Here is a 24,927-nt window from a genome sequence, read left to right as displayed (position 1 = left end):
TTTCTTATTATTATTGTAATAGTCACTTTAATTCTTAAAGGACGGTGATCCCGAAATCGATGAGACGTATTAAGTGATAATGGTAAAAAAATAAAAAAAAATAACAAGAGGAACAAAGCACCGAGAGTCAAAGAAAACAACCACCTTTAACCCAAATAACCCCAATTGATGGTGAAATAATAAAAGATCAAAGTATTTCTGGATCGAGTAGAATTGAATTGAATTGAATTGAACTGAGTTTCGTTAAAAAAATAAAACTGTTAAGAATTTTCCCCCATGTCGTCAGTTGTTTCTGCGTCACAAAATAAGTTGAATGAGTTATTGGAGGCCATAAGGCGAGAGTTTGCGCAGGTATCGCAAGAGGCAAACACTTATCGTTTACAGAATCAGAAGGATTATGATTTCAAAATCAATCAGCAATTGGCTGAGATGCAGCAGATAAGAAATACCGTTTATGAACTAGAATTGACACATAGAAAGATGAAGGATGCCTATGAAGAAGAAATCAACCGTTTGAAAATTGAATTGGAACAAAGGGACAGGCAAATTGCTTCATTTACGGTCCACCACCATCAGCAGCAGCAGCAACAAGTGCAACAACAACAAAAACAACAGTTGCAGCAGTTGCAATTGCAGCAACAGCAGCAACAACAGTTGCAACAACAATTGCACCAACCAGCAGTGGCTCCTAATACAAGTGTGAATTCGCCAGGTGCATTTGCCAATCATGCTCTTCCAAGAACTGCAATGGGCTCGATGCCTCATACTTTGCCAGCTGTCGGTACTGGTGGGCATATGCACCCTGGTGTACCGCTAACGGGTCCTGAACATGTTAGTGTAGATAACAAACCAACGGATGCTGCAGCAGCTAATCAACAACAGCAGCAGCAGCAGCCTACGGCAGCGGCACCATCTCAAGTTAAACCTGCAATACCAGGTTCTGGTTCGCCGCCCACTAACGCTTCACAATTGCCCGTAATCGAACAAGAACAACAGCAGCAGCAACAGCAGCAGCCTCAACAACCTCAGCAACAGCCTCAACAACCTCAACAAGAAACTCAAGAATCTTCTCAACAAGTTCAGCAACCACCACAACAGCCTCAAGGTCAAGCTCAGCCTGAGCAGCAACCTCAGCAGCCTCAGCCACAAGCACAGCAACCTCAACAGCAGCAGGATCATTACTTGGTTCCATACAACCAGAGAGTTAGTCATTCTAAGCCAATTCCACCTTTTTTGCTTGATTTGGATTCTCAATCTGTTCCAGCCAGTTTGAAAAAACAAACCGATGATTACTACATTCTTTACAATCCAGCTCTACCTCGTGAACTTGATGTAGAATTGCACTATTCGTTAGATCATACTTCCGTTGTTTGTTGCGTCAGGTTCAGTAACGATGGTGAATATTTGGCAACAGGGTGTAACAAAACTACGCAAGTTTTCAGAGTTTCTGATGGTGCTTTAGTAGCAAGGTTATCAGATGATAATGCCACACAAGGTCCACAAGGTCCTAGTGGTGGTACTAGTGATGACGACTACAATAACGATGCAAATTCTTTTGCAAATACAAGGACAGCGTCAAGTGATCTTTACATTCGTTCCGTATGCTTTTCCCCAGATGGTAAATTTTTAGCTACAGGTGCAGAGGACAGATTGATTAGAATTTGGGATATTGCTCAAAAGAAAATTGTTATGGTTTTACAAGGTCATGAACAAGATATTTATTCATTGGATTATTTCCCTTCAGGTGATAAATTGGTTTCAGGATCTGGTGACAGAACTGTTAGAATTTGGGATTTACGTACAGGACAATGCTCCTTAACACTGTCAATTGAGGATGGTGTTACTACTGTCGCTGTTTCGCTTGGCGATGGTAAATACATTGCAGCTGGTTCCTTAGATCGTGCTGTACGCGTTTGGGATGCAGAAACTGGATTCTTAGTAGAAAGGTTAGATTCTGAAAATGAATTGGGTACTGGTCATAAGGATTCGGTTTACAGTGTAGTATTTACGAGAGATGGACATGGTGTTGTTTCCGGATCCTTAGACAGATCTGTTAAACTTTGGAATTTGAGTAGTGGTCAAAATAATACAAATGCAGAGACCAAACCTGCACCGGGAACTTGTGAAGTTACCTATACTGGACATAAAGATTTTGTTTTATCTGTGGCTACTACAAGAAACGATGAATATATATTATCCGGTTCCAAAGACCGTGGTGTACTATTTTGGGATACAAAATCAGGAAATCCATTGTTGATGTTACAAGGTCATAGAAACTCTGTTATCTCTGTGGCTGTCGCTAATGGATACCCCTTGGGACCTCAATATTGTGTATTCGCTACTGGTAGCGGGGACTGTAAGGCAAGAATTTGGAAGTATACTACTACTGGAAATGATTCAAACGATCCTAAGGTTAAAGAAGTAAGGGATTGAATTTCCTTAGAGCTCTTCTAATAGAATTGAACTCATATTACAAGCAGGAACTACAAAAAAAAACAAGAAAAAAGAAAAAAAAAAGTTCAAAAGTCGAATAACAACTATTACCGCCACTTATGATTGAATTGAAAGTCAGGCAGAGGTGATATAGTATTTCAGCTAATTAATTGAAGGTTATTACCTTTTTTACGATTGTCTATTATATCCTTGGTCTGTTTTGTGAAATATATGTATATATATATGATTTTTATATACGTAGCTGCCTCAGTTGTGTATACAATAGAGAACCGTTTGCACGACGCTTTTAACTGGAAGCTTCGATTGAGAAACAAGACGTTAAAAAAACATTAAATGGCAAACAATTAAGCTATACAATTCTATCAATTGTAAGATAAGATTAAATGGCAAATCTATATAAACGATACGAAACTAGCAGAGAGCCACATCATTTTGGCAAACCTGTATTTTCGTCGATCAATGATTCCTTCGTTGAAAGAGGACCAGGACCCACTTGAGTCAAAATGACTCTGGAAACACCGTTTTGTACTTCATCATCGAGTTCAAATGGCAATTTACCGCTCACATCCTTCTCGTAAACGCTTAAAAACTCTTGTAAATCTTGATTAGAAAATTTAGTTTCCCAACCTGGCACTTTATCAAACAATTTGTAAATGAAGGCAAACAATTTAGCTTCGTTCTCTTGCAAATAGTACAAAACAGCGTTTGGACCTGCATCAAAAGTGTATGCCACGACAGTTTTACCATAGAATTCATTAATGGCATGGCAAAGTTTGATAATTTTCTTAGAAGTATCGTTCATGTAAAAAATTGGTGGATATGAGTCCAAACAGGTTGCATGAAAGGAGTTGGAATCTTTCATGGTCAATTCAGCAAACTTGGGCCAATTCTTGTGCTCAATAGCTTCTTTCATATGTGTAAATCTTTGAGGAACCACATTTTTCACTCTTTCTTGAAACAATTCAGAAGTCTTAACGGTCAATTGCATACCACTGGTGGATGGCGTATCTTTCTTTGAAGCATTTACCACCAAAATGGCAGCTTTCATCTGTGGCCAATGTTCCAATGGGCTAATTTCCACCGCTTTAGAATCGGATCCATCTTCCTTCTCACCCATTTCCCATGCAACGTAGCCACCAAATAAAGATCTACATGCAGAACCAGAACCTTGTCTAGCAATCTCAGATAATTCAGACATAGATTGAGGCAATTGGTACAGTCTAGCAATTGCCACCACTAAGGCAGCAAACCCAGCGGCAGACGACGCTAGACCAGCGGCAGTGGGGAAATTATTCTCAGATACAATGTGAAGACCCCAATTTGAAAATTTTGGTAGATTAGAATCCTTATCTTCCAATTCCTTTCTCAATTTTCTCAATCCCTTCAAACATTGTTGTGTTCTCTCAGATTCGAGTGACTCTTCCTTGCCGTTTAACCAAAGCTTGTCTTGTTTCAATTCTGGGCCTGTGGCAGCAGATGTAAGTGTTCTCAAATCTTCCTGAGACAAAGTAACTGAAATTGAAGAATTGGTTGGCAAGTTCAATGCCTTATCCCTTTTCCCCCAGTATTTCAAAGTCTAAACGATGTTAGTATAATCATTCTCATCTGTAAGTTCAATTCAAATAGGTGGAAATACACATACGGCAATGTTAACAGGTGCTGTTGTAGATGCGATATGGTAAACCATTTTAGCGATTTATATAATCTTTAGTGTTCGATGAATACTTGTAAACAAGAAGCTTTTGACATGGGTTCAAAAGTTCCCATGTCGCGCAATATACAGACGCCATTATGAACTTTCAACAATTTTAACGTACAAGATCTGGCGTCAGAAACACCTGGTTGAGTTTCCAAGGAGCCTTTAACAGCCGCTGCTGACATTAGCTTTCGAAGAGACCAAGGTTCAGTGTGTAAGGCCTCTGTTTTCTCGAGGACAAATGCTATTACAAAGGTTGACGTCGCCAATACCTCTGGCATCGTTTAGGAGCTCGTTGAGAGCATCTACAATTTTAAACCAACGAATTAGACTACATGCTACAAAATCCAACCCACGTCAGGTCTTCACACCCGAACAATTGGCCGATGCAAGAGCTCAAAGAAACAAAGGTTTAGGTCCTTATGTTTCCAAACTACCAGAAAAATGGATTCCCTATGCTGAATTGATGAGATTGGAAAAGCCTGTGGGTACTTGGTTACTCTATTTGCCGGGTACATGGGCAATCCTTACGGCTGCTATGCAAGTATCAGCACCATTCGGATCTACACTGTGGATGTTAGGATTGTTCGGAGTTGGTTCATTGATTATGAGAGGTGCTGGTTGTACTATTAACGATCTATTAGATCGTGATTTGGACAGTAAAGTTATTAGATCGGTGGAAAGACCAATTGCCAGTGGTCGTATCACTAGACGCCAAGGTTTAGCATTTTTAGGAGCACAAACCACGGTCGGTGTGGGGATTCTATCGCAATTACCTGCGGACTGTTGGTGGTTAGGTTTAGCGTCACTACCACTAGTGTTTACCTACCCACTTTTCAAAAGATTCACGTACTACCCACAGGCTATGTTGAGTGCATGCTTCAATTGGGCAGCGCTATTGGGATTCCCAGCTATGGGGGTTATGGATTTGCCAACAATGATTCCGCTATATGCTGGTAGCGTTTTATGGTGTATGATCTACGATACTATCTATGCCCATCAAGACAAGAAATTTGATGTCAAAGCAGGTGTCAAATCAACCGCCTTGGCCTGGGGGGATCGTTCCAAAAAAATTATGAATTACATGGCAACATGTCAATTTTCACTATATGCTATAGCAGGATTAAACAGTGGATTACTTTGGGGTCCTGGATTCATTGGCGGATTATCCATTTTCGCCTATCGAGTATTTACAATGATTAGAAAAGTGGATCTGAACAATCCAGCCGATTGCTGGAAAAACTTTACCAGTAATATCAATACCGGATTATACTTCTCAGGTGCACTTCTAGTTGATTATCTACTTAGATTGTTTGGATTTTTGTGAATTTAAACCGTTAGCAACATTCGTTGAACCTACAATTTTTTTGGACAATTGGGATTCGCCATTTGCATGGAATTTTGCCCTGTTATTATGAGCAATTATGTCAGTCACATTATTTGAATTTCTTTCATTTGTAGGGGGATTTGGTTGTTTTGTATTAAAATTTTTACCTTGAGCCACTAGTCTACCTCTTTTTTCCAAATCCTTAATGGAATCACCGCCAAATAGGGCATCAAATATACGTCCATCATTTCCCCAAAATTTACCGGAACGGTGTAAGATGAAGTATTTGTCCCAAAACCCTTTGGCCTGAGGACTTCTGTCATTTAGTAAAAATACAAAAGAACCTTTATCCTCAACACCTTGTTCACCAACGCCTGTATAAACTTTTGTTCTTTCATTTCTTGCCAATTGATCTAAAGGTCTAGTCAACTGAAGACGTCTACCAAAGAGGGCAGATTTTCTCTCCAATTGACACAACGGAGTTGCATTAGCCCTTGGTACATAGGTCACTTTAGTGACAACTCTTGATGGGAAATATAAACTTGCACCGGCAATTGTAAATGGTATAATGGTTAACCCCCAGGGACCAAAAGTTTTGGCATAAAACTTCCAATCTCTCTTGTCTTCATCAGTAGCGCCTGACCAAACTGCCCAGGATGAATGATAGTACCAGTCGATAAAAGTTATACCATAGGATAAAAACACTAGTGAAAGACCTAAACTACCTGCCCTTAGCAGTTTACCCGATTTATAATGGTAGATGGATTCTGGTGAACTCTTGGAGACCAGTGAATTCAATAATTTGGCAAATGGCACATTCATCTTGGTGAATTAAATTTTCATAAAGAGCCTGATGGGCCTTTAGCGTGCATACGAATATGTATGTATGAATATATGTATATATGGATATATGTGTGTGTATGTGTAATCTTAAGAATTGTCTTTGATCAATTTCTCTAGACGAGCTGGATTAGCTCCCACGACTTTCTCCAATACGCTACCATCCTTAGTCAATAAGAAAGTTGGCATTGCCATGACGTCTAATTCCTTTGAAAGTTCTAAATTTTCATCAACGTCAACCTTGTAGAAAGCAGCCTTTGGATACTCTTCTTTCAATTTACCCAAGATTGGGGCCATGGCCTTACAAGGACCACACCAAGTGGCATAGAAATCGAATACTGACAATCCAGACTTCTTGAAAGCCTCTTGAAATGCTTCCCTTGTACTCAACTTAGGAATAGAAGTGTATGAAGAGAATCTGATACCTTGAAATGCTCTTAATGATGTTCTAAACATTATCGCCTTGCTTGACTACTGCATTGTAAAGGACAGACCTTAAAGATTAAACAACTCCTTTCTATATACAGATATACACACATAAAGAAACGCAAAGCATAAATAGGCATAACATAAGAACACGCTATAGAAAGCCTGCATTCTGTAGAGCGATCAGTTCATCATTTTGGTTGATATATTCATTACTATCAATACAAAATCTTGACCAATCCATTTCAACTTCTCCCAAATGCATTTTTCTAGTCTGGCTCTCTAGAGTGAAGACCTCCCTCAAAAGAGTCTTACTATTCATCAAAACGTCAACAAACTCTTGATAGTTTCTCGTCTTGTCGAGATGTTGGTACAGTAACTGTAACCTCTTCAGCAAATACTTTTTCCTAAGCAATAAAGATTCTAATCTCTGCTTTTCTAACTGCAAAGTACCAAACTCCACATCATCCTTAATGGGGGTCCTTTGAAACTCTGAAACGGTATCACGAACCGTATCTGGTGTAAGCATAATCTTTATCACAAAATCATCAGGATAATTCTCTCCTACCGACGATACGAAATCTAATGTAACGGACACCAGTATTAGGTCTTCTGGTCTAGATGTCTGTTGTCCTCACCATGCATTTGAATCCCTTTGTAATCTGAAAGATTATTGTATATAGCTTTTGCCACCGGTAAACATTCGTATAAGCAGATAAATCATTTTTCTTTCACAAAAAAATATTGTACACCTCTCACAAGAATCGAACTGCCGAATTCCAATGATTTTCATGATCAGCTGTTCGCGGCATTCTATTATACCAATTCTAAGATTCGAACTCGCACAGAGTAAAATGCACCATTTTCATGGCTTATCTGCTCTGAAGTAAATACTACCGCCGTTAATATTATTATTATTATTGCTATCAGTCTACTAAATTCTTGTAGTTTCGTTACTGATTACTCCCACGAAACCCCGATGCCAAGAAATTAATTTGTTATCTTCCTTACCTTGCGTTTCGCTACTTGGCGTATCTACGGGTCTTCGTGTCTTGATATACTGCATACAGACAAGCAAAACAGTATCAATTGGGAAAGAGGATTCGCCAATGATGCGACATACTGTACAGAAATACCGAAGAACAATAAGTAGAAAGAAGCAAGGGTTGAATTCAGCTCTTTTGCATCATTTCCCATTCATCGATTTTCTTCTAATTTTGTTATTGGCTTTTTTTATTATTTTTCACCTTCCTTTTTTTTTTTTTTTTTTTGTTTTTTCGCAACATTCTAAACAGAACATCTAAATAATTCCGTTTCCATTCCTCGACAATCCAACAACAACAAACATTTATAAAAGAGTATTGTACACTCTAAAGCTATTCTTACCCGCTGTAAAACTGGAAATCGGTTAAAGTTGTGCTTTTAAAGTTTTATCCCTTTTTCACCATGTTCAGCAATCTATCCATGGGGTTAAAGCGGGTATTTCTCTCTGGGAGATACCATCTCCGGAAATACACCTTTAGATCATCAAGGCGGTATTTGGTGCTTTTACTATTGTCAATTGGATGCTTGTTACTGTACGTTTCTTTACAACAAAACTATGCCATGGAGATCTTCGACTCAGGAGCGGGATTTAGAAGAAACTTTTACAGTGCATTATTCCAAGCGATCCAAGATGGAACACCTGAAGGACAGCTAATTATGGATTCTGTTAGAGACAAGGAAAAATGTAGAGATGGTGATATTAGTGCATTTAGTACCGATTTTGAAAAAAGTAGTTATGAAAATTTGGATGCATGTTTCCATCTAAGCGATGACCGATTGGGTATGTTGGCTAGCAAGCATGAGAAATTTGTAGAAGCAATTAACAGTTGGAAATTTAGCAAATCTGATATTGACAAGCTATTCCCTAATGAGAGCGGTATTGTTACTATTGGTGGTAGTAAATATTCAGTGATCTCATTAACCATGTTAGAAACTTTACGTGATAGAGGATCAAAATTACCAGTTGAAGTTATGATACCGCCAGGTGATGAAGGTGACGAAGATTATTGTAATGTCGTACTACCAAAATTGGGAGCAAAATGTGTCTATATGGCAGAGAAGTTACCACCAGATGTGGTTAAAAATGTTAAAATTGAAAGGTATCAAAATAAAATTGTTGGTTTACTACTATCAAGTTTCAAGAATGTGGTGTATATCGATGCTGATTGCTTACCATTAAAACCCTTAGATGATGTTTTCAATTCACCTGCATACAAAAAACACGGTTTGATTCTATGGCCAGATATTTGGAAAAGGGTTACAGCTCCTGCATTTTATAAGCTTGCTAACATTCCATTGGATCTAAAAAAACGTGTTAGATTTGGCGCTGATGATGTTTCCCCACTGTCTCGTTATGAACCATCCTCTGAAGCTTCAGAGGTGAGAATGTTAAAGAAAGTTCCATTCCACGATTTGGAAGGTACAATGTCAGATCCAACTACCGAATCTGGTCAAATGCTTATCAACAAAGTTGATCATTTACGCTCATTGTTATTATCTGCATATTATAATATTCATGGTAAATGGTATTACAAAATGTTATCGCAAGGTACATCTGGTGAAGGTGATAAGGAAACTCTTATCGCGGCAGCTCATGCTCTAAAACTACCATATTATCAAGTGAAAACAGATGTCAGATTTGATGGATTTTCAGATCATGAAGGTTTCCATGGTATCTCTCTATACCAACAGGACTTTCAACAAGACTATGAAGCTTATAAGAAGGCAATTCGTTGGGTTCGTCGTCATAAATCTGAGCTTTCTGCTTACGAACAAAATTACGATGTTAAGAAACAATTTTATGAAAAATTATTAAAGCCTGGTGATAAAGAGGTTGAGTCACTCTTTGGTCATATCAGTTATCATAAATTTGAACCGATAGAATTAGCTGAAAAAAGTATCTATATTGATGAAAAGGGTAAACATTTCAGAGGATTCAGACGTAAAGAAGTCATTAGACACTTTGATTTAGAAATGTTCAATTTTGAAGTTTTGGAAAAATACCTCTGCAAAGAAAATCCTGTTAAATTTGTATATTACAAGGATAGAATGGATACTCCAGAATGGGAAAGGATGTGTAATTATCTGAAGAGTCACGTATCCTATTTACAGGATACCCACGAAGAACTCTTTTCCAGTTAGAAACAATAATCGTACTGATACTACCACTAATAATAATCATAATAATTTTGTTCTAATAGGTGAAGTTTAATATCTATGTATGTGCACATTCGCGACACACTGACGCGCAGAAAAAAAAAGAATTACATTGTGAAATAAAATATTAAAATATTAAAAAATTCATAGGGCACTAGGGACTGAATTAAAACTAAACTGATACATTGGAATAATCCAACGAATTTTGTTTTTGAATATTCCTATTTTTCAAAATTATATCGTCTTACAATTTTTCTTCTAGAAAAAAGTGTTCAATATTCTAGTATAACTCATTCCTACAATAACCAAATTTGATCCCATAAATTTCCGTGCAATCACTTCTCAACTGAAGTAAAATCTTACTAATGACTGGAAATTCTGAATGGATACTATTTTCGAATATTTAATCCTCTAATGTGTCTTAGATTATTTTAATGTTCGTATCATGCGACCCCCACTCCTATTCAAGGGATCCTGAGGAGATTGAAGAACAATGCCAATCTCATCACCACCATTATATACACTTCCAGAGCATCGATACTAGAGCTATTGGACCATTAAGTCATGTCTCAAGAAAGGACCAAGTATGCTGATAGCATACTGACAACCAAGGGACCGTATGAAGCAAGTGAAACTGTAAGGATTCGTCTTTCACAGGCGAAATTAATCAATAAGAATTTCTACTTATTCTTCAAGGAGATTGCCAATCTGAAGAAATCTTATACGCAGCAGTTGAGGAAAATTATTGACGATAACGAGGATTTGAACAAAATTTTAAAGAGTCAGATGTTAGAAACCAAGGTTCTTACTGAACAAGAGATGGGTAATTTCAATTTTGAGTCATTAGGGGATTTGGAATCTATTTGGCTTGCCATTGTTGATGAATTGAAAGCAGATTTAAGAGCTTCCTCTGAATTTTGTAACACCTTAGAGGAAGAAGTTATTGGGGGATTGGAAAGAGCCAATGAAAATGATCATAGATGGTCACAATCTAAGAAAATGCATTCGAATCTGAGTCAAGTGGCGGCCAATATCGATTATTTGGTGAGGACCAACGATCGTGATGGTAAATTAGACGAGTTGAGTAAGCGTTGGGATACGCAAGGACCCATGCTATTCGAACTTTTCGAAACCATTGATCATGATCGGTTAGCAACTTTAAAGAAATGCGCATTAAGGTATCAAACCGGTTACGGTGACTACATTTTGAGTACTTCTAAGCAGAGTGAAGAATCCATGGAAAAATTTTTAGAATTCGACCCTGATGTGGAAATTGATAGGTTTGCTCGTGAAGCAAGTAGGTACAGTTTTCAACCTACACCAGTAGCGGTTGATGGAGCAAGCCCAAGTCCAAGTCCCGCTGGTGGTAACCGTGAAAAGAGAAAGAGCGTATTTGGCACTGTCGGTAATATTGGTCACAGATTTACTTCCCAATCTACGGGCAATACAGTTTTACATCACGATTTGAATAACGACGAATTTTCTGATGGTGCCAACAGCGGATCTTCTTCTGGGCCCGGAACTACCGGGAAAAAGCCTCAGAGTAAACTGAGATCTAAGGTGGGCTCTATCTTTGGTAAGGGAAAACTAAGATCCAGAAGGAATTCCGAAATGGGTGGACCTCAACAGTCTTCCATTATTCATGAACCTTCAGATGACGAATACTCCCTTAGAAGGTCTGGTTCTGCGACCCATGCTAGAGATACTCTACGGGATAACGGTGGAGATGCTGGTCCTAGAGCAGCTGACTTTAATAAGGACGATGATACCCGCGGCTCTTACTTTGATGGTGTTGGTGCCGGTGGTGCCGGTAGCGGCAGTGATACTAGGACCGCACCTGGTGGAGCCGTTCCTGGCGGAGCGGTCCCTGAATCTACGGGATCTGGTTATTACCAACCACCAAATTCCACAGTTTCAGGTTCTTACGCAGAACCTACTCCAGCTGCGACAGCTGCCAGCAATTTAAACACCAGTAGTTATGGAACAACGGATACAATGAATTCTCCTAACATGACACAGGCTCCCACGAGACCACTAGATAGGCAAGAACCACAACGATCTCATCAACAGATTTATGATCCTCCTCAGCAAAATATGGGCGTCTTGAGGCCCAATTCCAACAATGCTGCTCCACTAAATAACGTTAAAGCACCTACGCTACCACCTGTAAGAAACGGTTCTATTGATCCAATGAATAGAAACTCTGCTACAACAGAAAACAGAACGTCTGTTAGTGGTCTTGGTGCAAGCGGCCCTGTGGTTGGTGGTCTCGATGGTTCAGATGTACCATCTAGCTTTCCCCGTCAAGGTCCCATTAACAACAATTTTGCTCCTGCTAATTCCGCAGGCCAAGGTGCCCCAAATTTAGGTGGAAACATTGACCAAGGTTCCGTCCCACTTTCCAGCAACGCAGGTAGCGCTGGTTTACCAATCAACAATATTGCTTCACCTGAGATGGTCAGTTCTGCAGAAGGTACCAGAGAAAGTGCAAATAACTTGTTAAGATCACAGGTGACTGGTGATCTGACCGTTTTAAACCCACAAGTGACTGGCCCTTCTACATCTACAAAAGGGCAAAACGTTTTCCAGCACTCTTCTCTCGAGGGTACCTCTGCCTATGGTCTTAATGCAAGTATTGCAGAAGTGATCAGTTGTACTTTCAGGGAAGGTATTGTGGTGGATTCACAATTAATCGGTGAATTGGCTCTTAATTACGTCTCCAACACTGCTATGAACACACCGTTACCTATTGAAATTAATCTAAAGATCGATAAAGCCAACAATTTCTCTAAGATGGTCTTAAACCAAGCTTTCATCCAGCGTACAGAGGCAGAGTTCTTTAAAGTCAACCCATTATTCATTGATGGCAGAACTTTAGGGGCCGTGAAATACTCCATGGACAATCCATCACCACCAGTAACCATTCAACCGGTTTGGAGGTTTGAACCACACCAAGCAAGTGTAGTTCTAACCATTAAATTCTCCCCTTCGGTACCATTGGAAGTTAATAAGTTAGTTTTGGAAGATGTAGCAGTATTTGTCTCCATTGCAGGCGCCGAGACCAATAGCGCTTTATCAAAACCACAAGGTTCCTTTAGCAAAGAAAAGAAGAGGATTGCATGGAGATTTAAGGAACCATTAGTGCTACATAGGAATGGCGAAGAAAGGTTAATTGCCAGATTTATTACTGATCGTACTGCATGCGAATCTGAGAATGGTGTCTCTACGAAATTCATCATTCGCGGACAGGGTCCACGCGAAGGTGACATTGGTAGCGGAATCTCATTAAGAGCACAAGATTTAGATGAAAACAATCCTTTTGGAGGTCCGTGGGATCTTGTGAACTGTACAAGAACTTTGACTGCAGGCAACTACTACGGTCTTTCTCAATGATTTTTACTATCCTTATACTTCCAAAGTTTTAACTATCCATCGATTTCATGTGTAATAATACCAGCAAAAAAAAAAAAAAAAAAAGAAATGTTAAACCGACCATTTTATGATGACGAAAGAGATCTATTAATTCGTTTGTATATACCGAATAGTAGATTAAAAAAATACAAAATAGTTTTACCCATTCATTACCTTGCCTTTCCTTACCTTACCTTGCCTTGTCTTACCTTACATTATAAAACCCAACTTATCCTATTTTACCCTTTTCTACCCGTCAATATGGTCCAATATCCGATTCTGTAAACCTTGGTACCATCGTCCAACCTAACCAGGATCTATCTGTGAATGAGCTGCTATCTTCGGAGCAGCGGTGCAGTTCTTGAGAAGGAGAAGGTCTCACGTAGAAGACTGAAGGAATATCCCTATAACGACGAGGAAATTTATTATTATTATTTTGAACATTATGACGAGTTCGACGCAGTAACGGTAACAATTCCTTGGAGAATCTTCTTATGGCCAAGATCTGATCCCTCGAAAGACCACTTAGCAAAGGGTGCGTAAAATTATCACCAACATCCTGTCTCCAAGTTAAATCTCCAGGAAAAACGGTTTCACCTGCCTGCTCATTTTTGATACACCATTCATCAACCTTTTGAGAATTGCCTGAATGCACAGGGCATATTTCTGGTGCTATTTGATCTAATGATGATATTGAAGCTGAAGAACTTGTGGTTGATAGAATAGCCAATTCATTAGACGTAATTTCTTCACTTTCATCAAATCCGCCATCGTTTCTATTAATTAGAGTGTCACTTATAGTAACATCGTTGGTATTTGCCGGCTCGATATTGGGGTTGTTCAAAACTCTAATGTCACCAAAGGAATCTATACTTTGACAATCAACTTCCACATCACTGGGATGAGCATCTTGCAGACTTGTATATGCAATAGTTGCTTGCATAGCAGACCATGAGCCTCGCTGCCTTTTAAAACCGTTGAACATTTTCCAAGAACTAAATCTGACGAGATTTTAATAATGATAACAGCAAATACAGAGAAGGCTGGATATATTTGCTGCTTTCAACCCTATGTCTATGAGAATTTAGAAGTAAAAAAGGGATGTTAGCACAACGCCTTCAGAGGTCCTAAAGGCCAATTATTAGAGGGTTGGTGACTTTTAATGGCTTATTTGAAACTACAATTTGTCCATAATGCTGGAGTCTGCTGGGTTGACTCAACTTGTCACCCCTCTAGCGATGAGCAAGGCACCCCTCCGTCTTTAGGGTTTCGTTCAAATGAGGGAAACTCCGGATTAGGACTAGATACATGCCCTACATATGTACCCTAGGGTTGCTGCGAAACTTCAGATTAGGGCTTCCCGATTGAAGTTCAATTACCTTACCATTCAGCAATATAGACGAGTCTCATCGATTTAGCAATTCATCTATCAGAAGATAAGTCCCATTGCTCGGCCATTAGCCTTGTCTGACTCCCACACTGCATCGCATGCTTCTAACGCTCCTTCGTTCATTTCCGTGCGACACTAATTGTCTTTAGTGCTACCTGGCATTCATATTACCTGCTGGCATGCTAATATCAACCCCCCATTCGTTCAAATGACACTATCATTGGTATCTTTTGCCTTTGTCCTCTCTTTAATGTATCTTATCGTTTTTTCATAGGGAAACTAACCGAAGTGAATTGAAAATGACACCAAACTTCAACACAGTCGAAGTGAATAATATCGGTAAAGAACCATTGAAATCTATTCGAAAATGTTCCGTCCTATCTTTCAACGTGGCTTCCATGCAACTTCTCGCAAATTGGATCTCTCCAAGATGACCATTGTCGGTCGTGTCGGTAGTGAATTTACAGAATACACTTCTCAGAATAATAACAGATATTTGAAATATAGCGTTGCATCCCAACCAAGAAGAGAGGGCCAAACTAATTGGTTTAACGTTACCGTTTTCAACGATACTCAAATCAGTTTCTTAACCCAATACGTGAGGAAAGGTGCTCTCGTCTATGTGGAGGCAGATGCTAGTAATTATACCTTTGAAAGAGAAGATGGCTCTAGAGGCACTATCTTGAACCTTGTGCAAAAGGATTTCAACTTACTGAAAAATGGAAAGACTGAATCCACTGAAGAAACTCAATGATTTCTGGTCTTAGTCCTAAATGTCTCGCTATTTTAACATATTTATAACAAGTGTCAATTGAGATACCGGAATATTAATAAGATGTAAGCTATAATAAGAAATATACAAAATGTGAAAGCTAAATTGACCCCCAGCAGTCTGCTAAAATTACTGCCATCGTAATATTTATTCAAATCTTGACACATTATTGGTATTATCGTCACTGCATACGAACAAAGTTCTCTCTCGAGCGTTAAATACCATTGTACATAGTACGTAAACCAATACTTGAGCCTATAACTAACTAACAAGGACTTCAAAGGAACCGTAAACAAAAGGAACTCACTTCACATTATCCTATAGATGTCTACTCTGCCATTTGCCAGCTATAGCTCTCCCGATTTGGAGAAACAATTTGTTGTTGACCCATCAGGTCCTCAGTATCAGACTACGGATGGTGTCACTACCGGTCCAAGTCCTCACGTTTTGAATGCTGGCCAAGTAGATAAGGATAAACCCGCCCCACCAAAACAAATGGATAACGGTGAATTTACTGCATTAGGTTGCCTCAGAGCTCAATTGACTGGATTACAAGACGATATTAACAAATTCCTCACTGATCGTATGGAACATGCCAAAAGAAAAAAGGCTAAATTAGATCAGGATAAAGACCGGGATAACAGAATTAACAAGGAGATCAAAGATCTCCTTGACGGCGGTGATGATGATAATAATGGTGATGATAGTAGCCAATGAATGAGTCACGGTCATGAGGTACGGTCGATTGATGTGATGAGAGTGAAGGAAGAACTTGGACCATGTTTCGCGTAACAATACTGTTCATCGAAGAGCATAGTGAGGAGAGAGAATGGCTAAAAGAGGTCCAGATGAGTCGCATGAAAGTGTGAAGAGTGTTCAATCTGAAGGAAATGGTTCCTCGGTCAATAAGCGTTACCTTTTGTTCAAGATTGACCTTTTCGTTCTTTCATTTGTATGCCTACAATACTGGATCAACTATGTGGATCGTGTTGGATTTACCAATGCATATATTTCAGGAATGCAGGAAGCGCTGCAATTGAAAGATGACGATTTGAACGTTACTAATACATGCTTCACAGTTGGATACATCATCGGTATGCTACCCAACAATCTTTTACTGCTAGTGATACCGCCGCGAATTTGGTTAAGTTTCTGTACATTAAGTTGGGGGATTCTGACATTGGGTATGTCACAAGTGCATACCTTTGGACAGTGTTGTGCTATTAGGTTTTTTCAAGCCCTTTTCGAAAGTTGTACCTTTTCCGGTACGCATTTAATTTTGGGATCTTGGTATAAAGAGAGTGAATTACCAATTCGAAGTGCCATTTTCACTAGTTCGGGTCTAATAGGGTCGATGTTTAGTGGTTTTATGCAAGTTAAAATTTATAACGATTTAAACGGTCGTTATGGTATGTCAGGTTGGAGATGGTTGTTCGTTATTGACTTTTGCATTACATGCCCCATTGCACTCTATGGATTAATATTTTTCCCTGGAGTCCCTGAAAAGACAACTGATGGTAAAAATTGGTTAAGTATGAAGACAATAATATTTACAGATCAGGAATTACAATATGCCAGAAGACGACTACCTGCAAGGGATGAAAGTCTAAAACTAGACTGGTCTGTGATTCCTCGTGTGCTTAAGAAATGGCATTGGTACCTTTTCTCATTAGTTTGGGTTCTTGGTGGTGAAAACTTAAGTTTTGCATCAAATTCGACATTCGCCCTATGGCTACACAATCAGGGTTATTCGCTTTCGCATAGAAATAACTATCCTTCGGGGATTTTCGCAGTTGGTGTCTTATCTACGCTGTTAGCTGCAGTTTATTTATCCAAATTCAAAAGGGCTCGCCATTGGCATGTGGCCATTTTCATCGCTGTGGCCATGTGTATAGTGGCCATTATGATCCGCGCTAATCCGTTAAACCCAAATGTCATGTTTACCGCTCAGTATTTGGGTGGTATAGGATACGCAGGTCAAGCTGTATTCTTTGCATGGGCAAACGTTGTATGTCATGAAGATTTACAGGAAAGAGCAATTGTATTAGCATCCATGAATATGTTTTCGGGCGCAGTCAATGCATGGTGGTCACTGGTATTTTATTCTGCAACTACAACGCCTCATTTTGAAAAAGGATGTTATGCATTAATGGCGACAGCCATTGCGAGTGGTATTGTATCAGTTCTCATAAGAAAATGTCAAATCAGAGATTATGGCAAGAAACAGCAATTAGCCTATATCGATGCTAATGACATAATTGAAAATGACGACGAAGACGACGATGAAGAAGAGCAACAAATCCAGCAAGTCAATGTGGTATGATTTTTGAACCTGCGCGACATGGGAAAATTATTCCAAGGGCCCCAGCACAAATGGTATACTTTATAATATACTCTTGTATAATTGTCGCCTAATTACTGATCGTATGATATGATATAAGGTGTTTTCTCATTTTTTTTTCTTCTTTAGAGGTCAACAACACGTCTGATTTCACCTTTTAAACGCACAATGATACAAATATAAATACATATAAATATAGATATTCATCCATCTTCTGAGATTGAAGAAGCCCTTAGATAGTGCTAGAAGTAGCAGATTCAGGTATTTAGTTTCACGCTGCTTCTTCTAATTACTATTTTTTACGGTTTAAAGATGGTTCTTAAACCCAAATCTAAACTGAAGTCCGGATCAAAAAAATCTTGGGCATGGTCACTTGGGATTTCTAAACTGGATTCTTTACAGAGAGCTTTGAAAAAATTGACCCCGTTACAAAGGAAATCAATTTCAATCCTAACAGGATTCACGCTTTTAGTTTATTTCCTAAGCAGTCTTTTCCAATTAAGGTCAGGATCAGGAAAAGTTTATCCAGTTGAACATGGTTATTACCAAAATGAAATTCCTGCATCTCGACAATTCATTTTCCCCTATATTGAGCATGGAAGCGTTCTAAGAGAAATTGGAATTAAAGGTTTATTTACCTTAAGAACAGAATTAAATGGTGAATCTAAATTTGTTTTAAACACTCAGGATAAACCATTAAGTGACGATGAGAAGAAGAAAACCACTGATCAAATTCTATTAGTTAAGAGATCATTTTTAGATCATGGTAAATTGGTTTATCGTAAGGAGAGTAACCATCCAGAAATTGTCATTGTTACACTAATTGATTTTGAAAACTACCCCGTGGACACCATCGTAGACATCGTTCAAAATAGAGTCGACTATGCTCAAAGGCACAATTATGGTGTTTACGTTCGTTGGATCCAAGAGTTTATCCCCTTGTTAAAGAGTCAAAATCCACATGCAAGTTACGAATATATTAAGCCCCTAATAATGAGAGCCGCAATGCATGCATTTCCTCAGGCCAAATATTTAATGTTTGTTGATCAGGATGCAGTTATCATGAAAACAAATTTACCCTTACAACAACATATTCTAAACCCTAAAATTTTAGAATTGGGTTTATTGAAAGACAAACCAGTGGTACCAAATTCCAACATCAAAACCTATAAGCATTTCCAAACTGCTGGCACTAAGATAATCGTGCCACAGGGTCCTGATGGGGTTTTCGATCTCTCAACTTTCCTAGTTTCCACAGACTTGTACGGTAAGGCATTTTTGGAATATCTAATAGATCCACTATTTATGGATTACGATTGGCCAAGTTTCGAAAGCAGTTTGGGCCATTTGCTACAATGGCATCCACAATTGTTGAAGAGAACAGCTGTTGTCTCGAATAAGATTATAGCTGCTACTTATGATCCAGTAAAGGGCTTCGCAGCACCGGGTCCAGATGCTAAACCCGTAATGCACTACACAGAAGGCGATTTAGTGATATCTTTGAAGGGCTGTAAACAAAGAGGGTCCTGTGCATCTGACATCAATACTTTTTACGCTCAGACGAGGAAGTAAGATGATATTCTATTTGTATTATACCATAACTGAATGTATATATGTATATATGTGCATATCTGCATGTATGTATGCATGTATTGGCAAGGGAATAATGACTTGCATTCAACACAAGTCACTCCAATTGCAGGGTATTCCTACAGTAGGCAAAGGGTACTGCGCCGTCTGTTAAGCTTAAAGACGTTTAACCATCTCTTACTGAACTCAGCATTCTTATTACTATAACGGTTCGCGATGAGGTGACGCGTAACGCGAAAAAAAAGAGAGAACTGGTTCATCACCAGCACACTACTACTACAAGTAGGATGAAGTAGGGATGGAATTCATCTCAGCTCTAGCTTGATGACTAGTCGTATGCAAGACTCTGTGAAGAACTTTTCACTTGCAAGAACAAGATTAGAAGACGGGAGGGAAGAAAGTTCACCTAGCAATGCTTATGGTTAATGAGACTAGGATGTTGAAGTTCAAGCAGGTGCAACAAGAGCACGTTGGCGTCTTGAGAGAACTGCTAGCGTTTTGTGAGACTCTAAGACCGAGTCCAAAAGCTGCTCAAAAGTATATGAAAGATGTGAAAGTAATCTTAGAATTCGTTACCAATTCTTTAAAAGTACTTATCGCTAAGCATACGTTAGTAACATCACCAAGTGAGTTGTTACCGGCACGACTCTTTGCAGAAGTTGAACTGTTAAACACATATAAGGATGTTTTATTTGGTTCTATCAAATTAATCTTTAACAAGGACACTTCTGCTTTCAGAATGAGAACTGAACCTAATTTTACTCAAAGTGTCATAAAGATATACATGGCATTGATACAGTTTCATCATATGTGGGCAGCAGAGACATTACAACTAAAGTCCATGATTCATGCGTTCCAATACCAATTTGGTTCTAACTACAACATTGCCAACTGTAACATTTTAAATTTAAACCAAGTTCATGATCTTTTATCCCAAACTTTTGACCTAGTCTCACCTCCACTACTAGATATTCGACGCGTAGCCAAGAGGGACTATTTCCGTTTAACCACGGAAAGATTTGGATACCGAGAACTATTGGTGGAAATTTTTCAATTGTCCAATGGTGAATTGGCTATTTTCAAAGTAAATTGTGGGGAGTTGCCTGCTCCCACAAATTCATCCAGTCACCTTTTACAACGATTAGCCGAAGGTGAATCTAACTTATTAAATTTGGGTAGAACTCTTTTGTTTCCAGCATTGAGGGAATATGATCTGGAAGTTGTAACACTTATTGATTCCGGTACTGAGTTACGTACACCTACTAGTAGTGACGTTCATCTACAATTACAATGTGTGGATGCTATGCAATGGGAAAGCCATTGGAAATTCTGCTTTCAGAAGTTGTTTGACAAAAAGAACGTTATCCCACCTTTGCTACAGAGTAGTACCTTAGCGCCAATGGCAAGATCTTCGCATCCTTTCCAATCCTTTAAATTCAAGCATCAAAAACTGGAAGATTTAAGACCTGATACTTACAGCGGCATTGCTATTCAAATGCCCCAACAAGTAGTAGAATCTCAAAAGGCCAAGGAAAATTCTATCAAAGATTTCAAGCAAAATTCTTTCAAGCTACACAAGTCTAAACCTTTACAGAGGCCATTATCCTCAATGATGCAAGATATTGATTTGAACGACACACCAAAAAGAAGTGCCAGTGACAACAGCATGTTTAAGTCGCCTTCATTGAGAGATATCGAACAATTAAGTTGTTCCAAATTGTTAGAATTGGATAAAAGTATTGATATGAATCTTTCTCAAACAGCACTAGAGACTCCAGAGATGAAAGAGTGCAAAACCATGTCACAACATTCGTCGATTGAGAAAACTGATCCAGTAGTGGAAGGTGATATCGAAGTTATTGATATCGAAAGCGATGACGATACTGATGGCCAAGAGAGTTCTATCTTTAACCCAACCGCCGATATTTACAAACCAAGCTTTCATAACCGTAAATCTTTCTCTTTACTCAGTTTATTCAAACCAAAGAGTAAGAAGAATTCGAACATTGATACCAGTAATGATAGTGGGTTTTCACTAAACAACCAAAATTCGAGTTCAAGTTTATTTGGCCCCAGATCTGCTACTTCATCCTCATTGTCTTCTAAGAGCAGTATGAACTCTTTACTAAAGTCTAACAATGGCGTTGGAATTCCTTCTGGCATTGGGTTGAATAATGAAAGTACCATCTTTGAAAGTAAAATTACCAGAGTTTCCAGCTGGAATGGAAGATTATGGGAACCAATAAAGGCCGAAAAATTGAAATTGACAATTGTAAAATCAAATAAAAATGAAACCGTCTTAGTGGTCCATGAGGAGAAGGAAATTTATTTCTGTAAGCTTGCCGCCCGTATCACACCACAATGGAAATGCTCTAGAGGCGGTGCACAGGATGTGCAGTTGAACGTTCCCTTTAGCGAATTTATGGCCAACACATTTTCTGAAGGAGGCAACTTTTTGAATATAAGATGTGTGGAAGCTAACAGATTACAAAACTTCTTACAACACTGCATAAAAGGAGATGTAATACCCGCCCACCTATTGTCCCATTCATTACCTAATTCTATGACTGCAGGAACTCTATCAAGCAATGGTTCATCCCTCCTAAGTGATCAGTCATCTTCGATGATTTCGGATTCAAGTGCTTTCAAACTGGCCGCTAGTGCCGCTAATACAAGGTTACTTTTACCGAATATAAAAGTAAAAAGATACGTTCATTCAGAGACCACTACGTGGCAAGAACAACTTTCCACTATGGTAGATTTGTATGCTTGTGAATACAAAGGGCTCCTGCTTCGTGTCCTCTTCAAGTTTTTGGAAAATGGTAAAAATGATGATACGCTATTAGTGGGATTAAATGATATTAGGAGAATTGGTACAACAGGTCTTCTCTTAGTTTGCAGGAATGAGGAACAATTTTTGGAATTTCAAAATAAGGCTGTGGCAGACCAGGTCTACAGACTCATAAGACCATGAAACGATCCATTCCTCTCTTTTTTTTTTTTTTTTTGCTTGTTAAAAGTTAATATTTACACGGTTGTAATAATAGTAATAATAAGTGGGCACTAGTGCAAGATCACAAGTGAACTACATATGTAATAATTTAAGCTTTGTAAGCTGCAATTGCCGCAGCATGAACATTTCTTCTGATGTCACGTTTATCAACGTCGTGAGTATCTTCCACTTCTCCCCAGCGCTCAGTTTGATGGATAGTCTCTAACGTAGCTGCTCTGGCAATATCCTCCATAGTGTATTGCAGACCCTTTGCCGGATCAGTAGAAGCCTTGTTTTGCAGTAGTAGTATACCACAGATGAATGATTTAGTGGTTAAGACCGTCTTCTCAAAAATAGCTAAATCCCAAGCGCTCAAACTATCCAAAAATTTCCTAGCCGCAGCTAAAGTTTCAGGTTTTTGAGCATTACCTCTTAAACCATGGAGATCGGCATCCAATATCTGCAAACTGATAGGTTTGTCACTGTGTTGGCTCAAGAATTTTTCCACAGAACCAATAATGGGCAGATACATGTCATCTTGAGCTGCTCTTAACTTACCTTCTAGTTCATCTCTTGGTGAAAACACCAAAATTGTATCTGTATCCAAATAACGTAGTAAGGAGTTGGAGAGTTCGTTACGATTACCACCGATCTTAACTTTTAGATCAGGATGAGCACCCTCTGCATTAGCAGCTTCTAAGTCGATACATCTTGCAATCAAAGACGTTAATGGTAAAGCGTGAGTTTTAACAGATCCGTGGGAGATATTAGACCATTCCTTTTGTAAGAGTCTCGCCAATATCTTTCTATCTTTGTCAACAGCCAGATGGTTACCCAAAGGTGTTCTTACCGGTTTTTTATCTAATTGAATAACTAATTTACCATTCTGCACATTCTCACCAACAGATACTTGATCCCAGAATTTTTTAGCGATTTGTGATAGCCTGTTGGTCTCTGTCTTCAGTTTATCTACGGCATCATCAACGCCAGCTGGTGATACAGGTGATGCATACCAACGTACCTGCCTATGCAAAGCTCCAGTAAAATTTCTAGAATATCTAAGGAGACCAGACATTGTCCTAATAAGGTCTATCTAGCTCTTCTTATTGTTTTTTCCTTATGACTTACGATGATCATATAACGATAAATTTTGACAAAAAGCGATGAGCTTATAACTCAACCTAACATAACCATATAGTAGCATCTCTAAGCCCAAGAAAATAAGCAATCGAGATCTCACTATGTCGACTCAATTGGCCCAAGAGCTGGCCACAAACCTCAGAAGTTCTAAAGCACAACTTAATACTGTGAACCAGCAATTACTTATGCTAGAGAGACAGGACAAGTTGGCACAAGTTACCACAAACGAACTAGAATCATATCCAGTGAATAAGGTATGGAGAGGACTCGGTAAGGCTTTTGTTCTACAGGATAAGTCGAAATATGTGAAAGATTTAAACCATGATGCTGGTATCGTGGAAGAACAGACCAAGGCATTGAAAATAAAGCAACACTACTTGGAGACTACTATTGAAAAAATCGTTGAGAATCTCAAAGCATTGATGGAGAAGAGTAAATAGGTATATGCATATTTGTATTTTTATATATATCACTTTTTGAAAATATAGCATAGCAACCTATACCGCACTGTACCCACCTCTTGGCGAGGATCTACTACCAAACAATTTAGATGCGATCTCTTTGACGAATTCTGGTAACGAAGTGATTAGCTGTTTTGAACGATCTAAGAACTCTTCCTTGAAATCTTGGAATGAGCCACCTCTGGTATTTGCATATGATATGATAGACAGGTAAATCAATGTGAACAAGATGGCATATATAAGTAACCAGGTAAACCACGAACTACCGCTACTCTTGTTAGGTTGTTTATCATTACCATTATCACCACCACTATCGCCACCATGTTCACCACCGTTGTTATCCTTTTTCAAACATCCTGAGGGCCCTTGAACGGAAAGTTTAACTTCAGAACCTTGCCAACGGTCAAACGTCATGTCATCGGTATCCCTATTCTCACTACAATGAAATTCTATGAAGGCATCATATTGACCTGAGCCCCATTTGGCACCTGTTAATTTCAAAGTGAATCCATTTTCCTGTTGTTCAACGTTGTATTTGATATTTTGTGGGAAGTCGATAACTTGTGTCAAGATGGGATTCTTATCAGGTAGAGCAACGCGTGTTGTACCACATAGAATATCTTTTGAATTACAATCTGGGACTGCATCGAACCCATCTTCTTCACAAATGCCTAAAAACCATTGTTCAGCAGTTTTACTTGGTGGTGTATCTCTTTGCAAACTGCTCGAGAGTGTATTCTTTGATATCCCATAGCGCTTCAAAACATCGTCAGAATTACATTTAATGGCGTTGATACATGGTGCAAACAGCAGACCGACTGCTACAGTGAACACGAATCTCATTTGGGAGTTAACTAGTGGTTTTAAAGGTTTTGGTAAAAGATCA

The 24,927-nt window shown here is 38.8% G+C and overlaps 17 protein-coding genes across 17 annotated transcripts; 10 read left to right on the top strand and 7 right to left on the bottom strand.

Annotated features, from left to right (window-relative positions):
* Positions 1 to 276: 276 nt before the first annotated feature.
* TUP1 (chromatin-silencing transcriptional regulator TUP1) lies at positions 277 to 2,433 on the top strand (the record flags this gene model as incomplete). Its single annotated transcript, XM_002497136.1, has 1 exon — positions 277 to 2,433. One exon carries the CDS (start codon positions 277 to 279, stop codon positions 2,431 to 2,433), a length of 2,157 nt encoding a protein of 718 aa, XP_002497181.1.
* A 448-nt stretch (positions 2,434 to 2,881) lies between these two features.
* MVD1 (diphosphomevalonate decarboxylase MVD1) lies at positions 2,882 to 4,141 on the bottom strand (the record flags this gene model as incomplete). Its single annotated transcript, XM_002497135.1, has 2 exons — positions 2,882 to 4,030; positions 4,097 to 4,141. The coding sequence occupies 2 exons, from the start codon at positions 4,139 to 4,141 to the stop codon at positions 2,882 to 2,884; spliced, it is 1,194 nt and encodes a 397-aa protein (XP_002497180.1).
* Positions 4,142 to 4,391: 250 nt separating this feature from the next.
* Positions 4,392 to 5,477, top strand: COQ2 (4-hydroxybenzoate octaprenyltransferase; the record flags this gene model as incomplete). Its single annotated transcript, XM_002497134.1, has 1 exon — positions 4,392 to 5,477. One exon carries the CDS (start codon positions 4,392 to 4,394, stop codon positions 5,475 to 5,477), a length of 1,086 nt encoding a protein of 361 aa, XP_002497179.1.
* On the bottom strand, positions 5,451 to 6,299 carry MRX15 (Mrx15p; the record flags this gene model as incomplete). The annotated part of the gene is made up of 1 exon (XM_002497133.1): positions 5,451 to 6,299. The coding sequence occupies one exon, from the start codon at positions 6,297 to 6,299 to the stop codon at positions 5,451 to 5,453; it is 849 nt and encodes a 282-aa protein (XP_002497178.1).
* Positions 6,300 to 6,407: 108 nt separating this feature from the next.
* On the bottom strand, positions 6,408 to 6,773 carry TRX3 (Trx3p; the record flags this gene model as incomplete). The annotated part of the gene is made up of 1 exon (XM_002497132.1): positions 6,408 to 6,773. One exon carries the CDS (start codon positions 6,771 to 6,773, stop codon positions 6,408 to 6,410), a length of 366 nt encoding a protein of 121 aa, XP_002497177.1.
* Positions 6,774 to 6,897: 124 nt separating this feature from the next.
* Positions 6,898 to 7,272, bottom strand: AHC2 (Ahc2p; the record flags this gene model as incomplete). The annotated part of the gene is made up of 1 exon (XM_002497131.1): positions 6,898 to 7,272. The coding sequence occupies one exon, from the start codon at positions 7,270 to 7,272 to the stop codon at positions 6,898 to 6,900; it is 375 nt and encodes a 124-aa protein (XP_002497176.1).
* A 917-nt stretch (positions 7,273 to 8,189) lies between these two features.
* Positions 8,190 to 9,929, top strand: MNN5 (alpha-1,2-mannosyltransferase MNN5; the record flags this gene model as incomplete). Its single annotated transcript, XM_002497130.1, has 1 exon — positions 8,190 to 9,929. One exon carries the CDS (start codon positions 8,190 to 8,192, stop codon positions 9,927 to 9,929), a length of 1,740 nt encoding a protein of 579 aa, XP_002497175.1.
* A 579-nt stretch (positions 9,930 to 10,508) lies between these two features.
* Positions 10,509 to 13,337, top strand: SYP1 (Syp1p; the record flags this gene model as incomplete). The annotated part of the gene is made up of 1 exon (XM_002497129.1): positions 10,509 to 13,337. One exon carries the CDS (start codon positions 10,509 to 10,511, stop codon positions 13,335 to 13,337), a length of 2,829 nt encoding a protein of 942 aa, XP_002497174.1.
* Positions 13,338 to 13,611: 274 nt separating this feature from the next.
* On the bottom strand, positions 13,612 to 14,340 carry ATG36 (Atg36p; the record flags this gene model as incomplete). The annotated part of the gene is made up of 1 exon (XM_002497128.1): positions 13,612 to 14,340. One exon carries the CDS (start codon positions 14,338 to 14,340, stop codon positions 13,612 to 13,614), a length of 729 nt encoding a protein of 242 aa, XP_002497173.1.
* A 772-nt stretch (positions 14,341 to 15,112) lies between these two features.
* RIM1 (Rim1p) lies at positions 15,113 to 15,499 on the top strand (the record flags this gene model as incomplete). The annotated part of the gene is made up of 1 exon (XM_002497127.1): positions 15,113 to 15,499. The coding sequence occupies one exon, from the start codon at positions 15,113 to 15,115 to the stop codon at positions 15,497 to 15,499; it is 387 nt and encodes a 128-aa protein (XP_002497172.1).
* A 342-nt stretch (positions 15,500 to 15,841) lies between these two features.
* Positions 15,842 to 16,234, top strand: GON7 (chromatin DNA-binding EKC/KEOPS complex subunit GON7; the record flags this gene model as incomplete). Its single annotated transcript, XM_002497126.1, has 1 exon — positions 15,842 to 16,234. The coding sequence occupies one exon, from the start codon at positions 15,842 to 15,844 to the stop codon at positions 16,232 to 16,234; it is 393 nt and encodes a 130-aa protein (XP_002497171.1).
* Positions 16,235 to 16,346: 112 nt separating this feature from the next.
* On the top strand, positions 16,347 to 17,840 carry FEN2 (Fen2p; the record flags this gene model as incomplete). Its single annotated transcript, XM_002497125.1, has 1 exon — positions 16,347 to 17,840. The coding sequence occupies one exon, from the start codon at positions 16,347 to 16,349 to the stop codon at positions 17,838 to 17,840; it is 1,494 nt and encodes a 497-aa protein (XP_002497170.1).
* A 330-nt stretch (positions 17,841 to 18,170) lies between these two features.
* On the top strand, positions 18,171 to 19,430 carry MNN11 (alpha-1,6-mannosyltransferase; the record flags this gene model as incomplete). The annotated part of the gene is made up of 1 exon (XM_002497124.1): positions 18,171 to 19,430. The coding sequence occupies one exon, from the start codon at positions 18,171 to 18,173 to the stop codon at positions 19,428 to 19,430; it is 1,260 nt and encodes a 419-aa protein (XP_002497169.1).
* Positions 19,431 to 19,860: 430 nt separating this feature from the next.
* On the top strand, positions 19,861 to 22,422 carry RBH1 (Rbh1p; the record flags this gene model as incomplete). Its single annotated transcript, XM_002497123.1, has 1 exon — positions 19,861 to 22,422. One exon carries the CDS (start codon positions 19,861 to 19,863, stop codon positions 22,420 to 22,422), a length of 2,562 nt encoding a protein of 853 aa, XP_002497168.1.
* Positions 22,423 to 22,549: 127 nt separating this feature from the next.
* Positions 22,550 to 23,515, bottom strand: ATP12 (ATP synthase complex assembly protein ATP12; the record flags this gene model as incomplete). Its single annotated transcript, XM_002497122.1, has 1 exon — positions 22,550 to 23,515. The coding sequence occupies one exon, from the start codon at positions 23,513 to 23,515 to the stop codon at positions 22,550 to 22,552; it is 966 nt and encodes a 321-aa protein (XP_002497167.1).
* A 166-nt stretch (positions 23,516 to 23,681) lies between these two features.
* PFD1 (prefolding complex chaperone subunit) lies at positions 23,682 to 24,020 on the top strand (the record flags this gene model as incomplete). Its single annotated transcript, XM_002497121.1, has 1 exon — positions 23,682 to 24,020. The coding sequence occupies one exon, from the start codon at positions 23,682 to 23,684 to the stop codon at positions 24,018 to 24,020; it is 339 nt and encodes a 112-aa protein (XP_002497166.1).
* Positions 24,021 to 24,077: 57 nt separating this feature from the next.
* On the bottom strand, positions 24,078 to 24,884 carry ATG27 (Atg27p; the record flags this gene model as incomplete). The annotated part of the gene is made up of 1 exon (XM_002497120.1): positions 24,078 to 24,884. One exon carries the CDS (start codon positions 24,882 to 24,884, stop codon positions 24,078 to 24,080), a length of 807 nt encoding a protein of 268 aa, XP_002497165.1.
* Between the last annotated feature and the right edge of the window lie 43 nt (positions 24,885 to 24,927).

This window comes from Zygosaccharomyces rouxii (assembly GCF_000026365.1).
Source record: "Zygosaccharomyces rouxii strain CBS732 chromosome D complete sequence".
NCBI classification, from domain to species: domain Eukaryota; kingdom Fungi; phylum Ascomycota; class Saccharomycetes; order Saccharomycetales; family Saccharomycetaceae; genus Zygosaccharomyces; species Zygosaccharomyces rouxii.
Note: the sequence above shows the minus strand (reverse complement) of the source record. Positions and strands in the feature narration are given on the sequence as shown.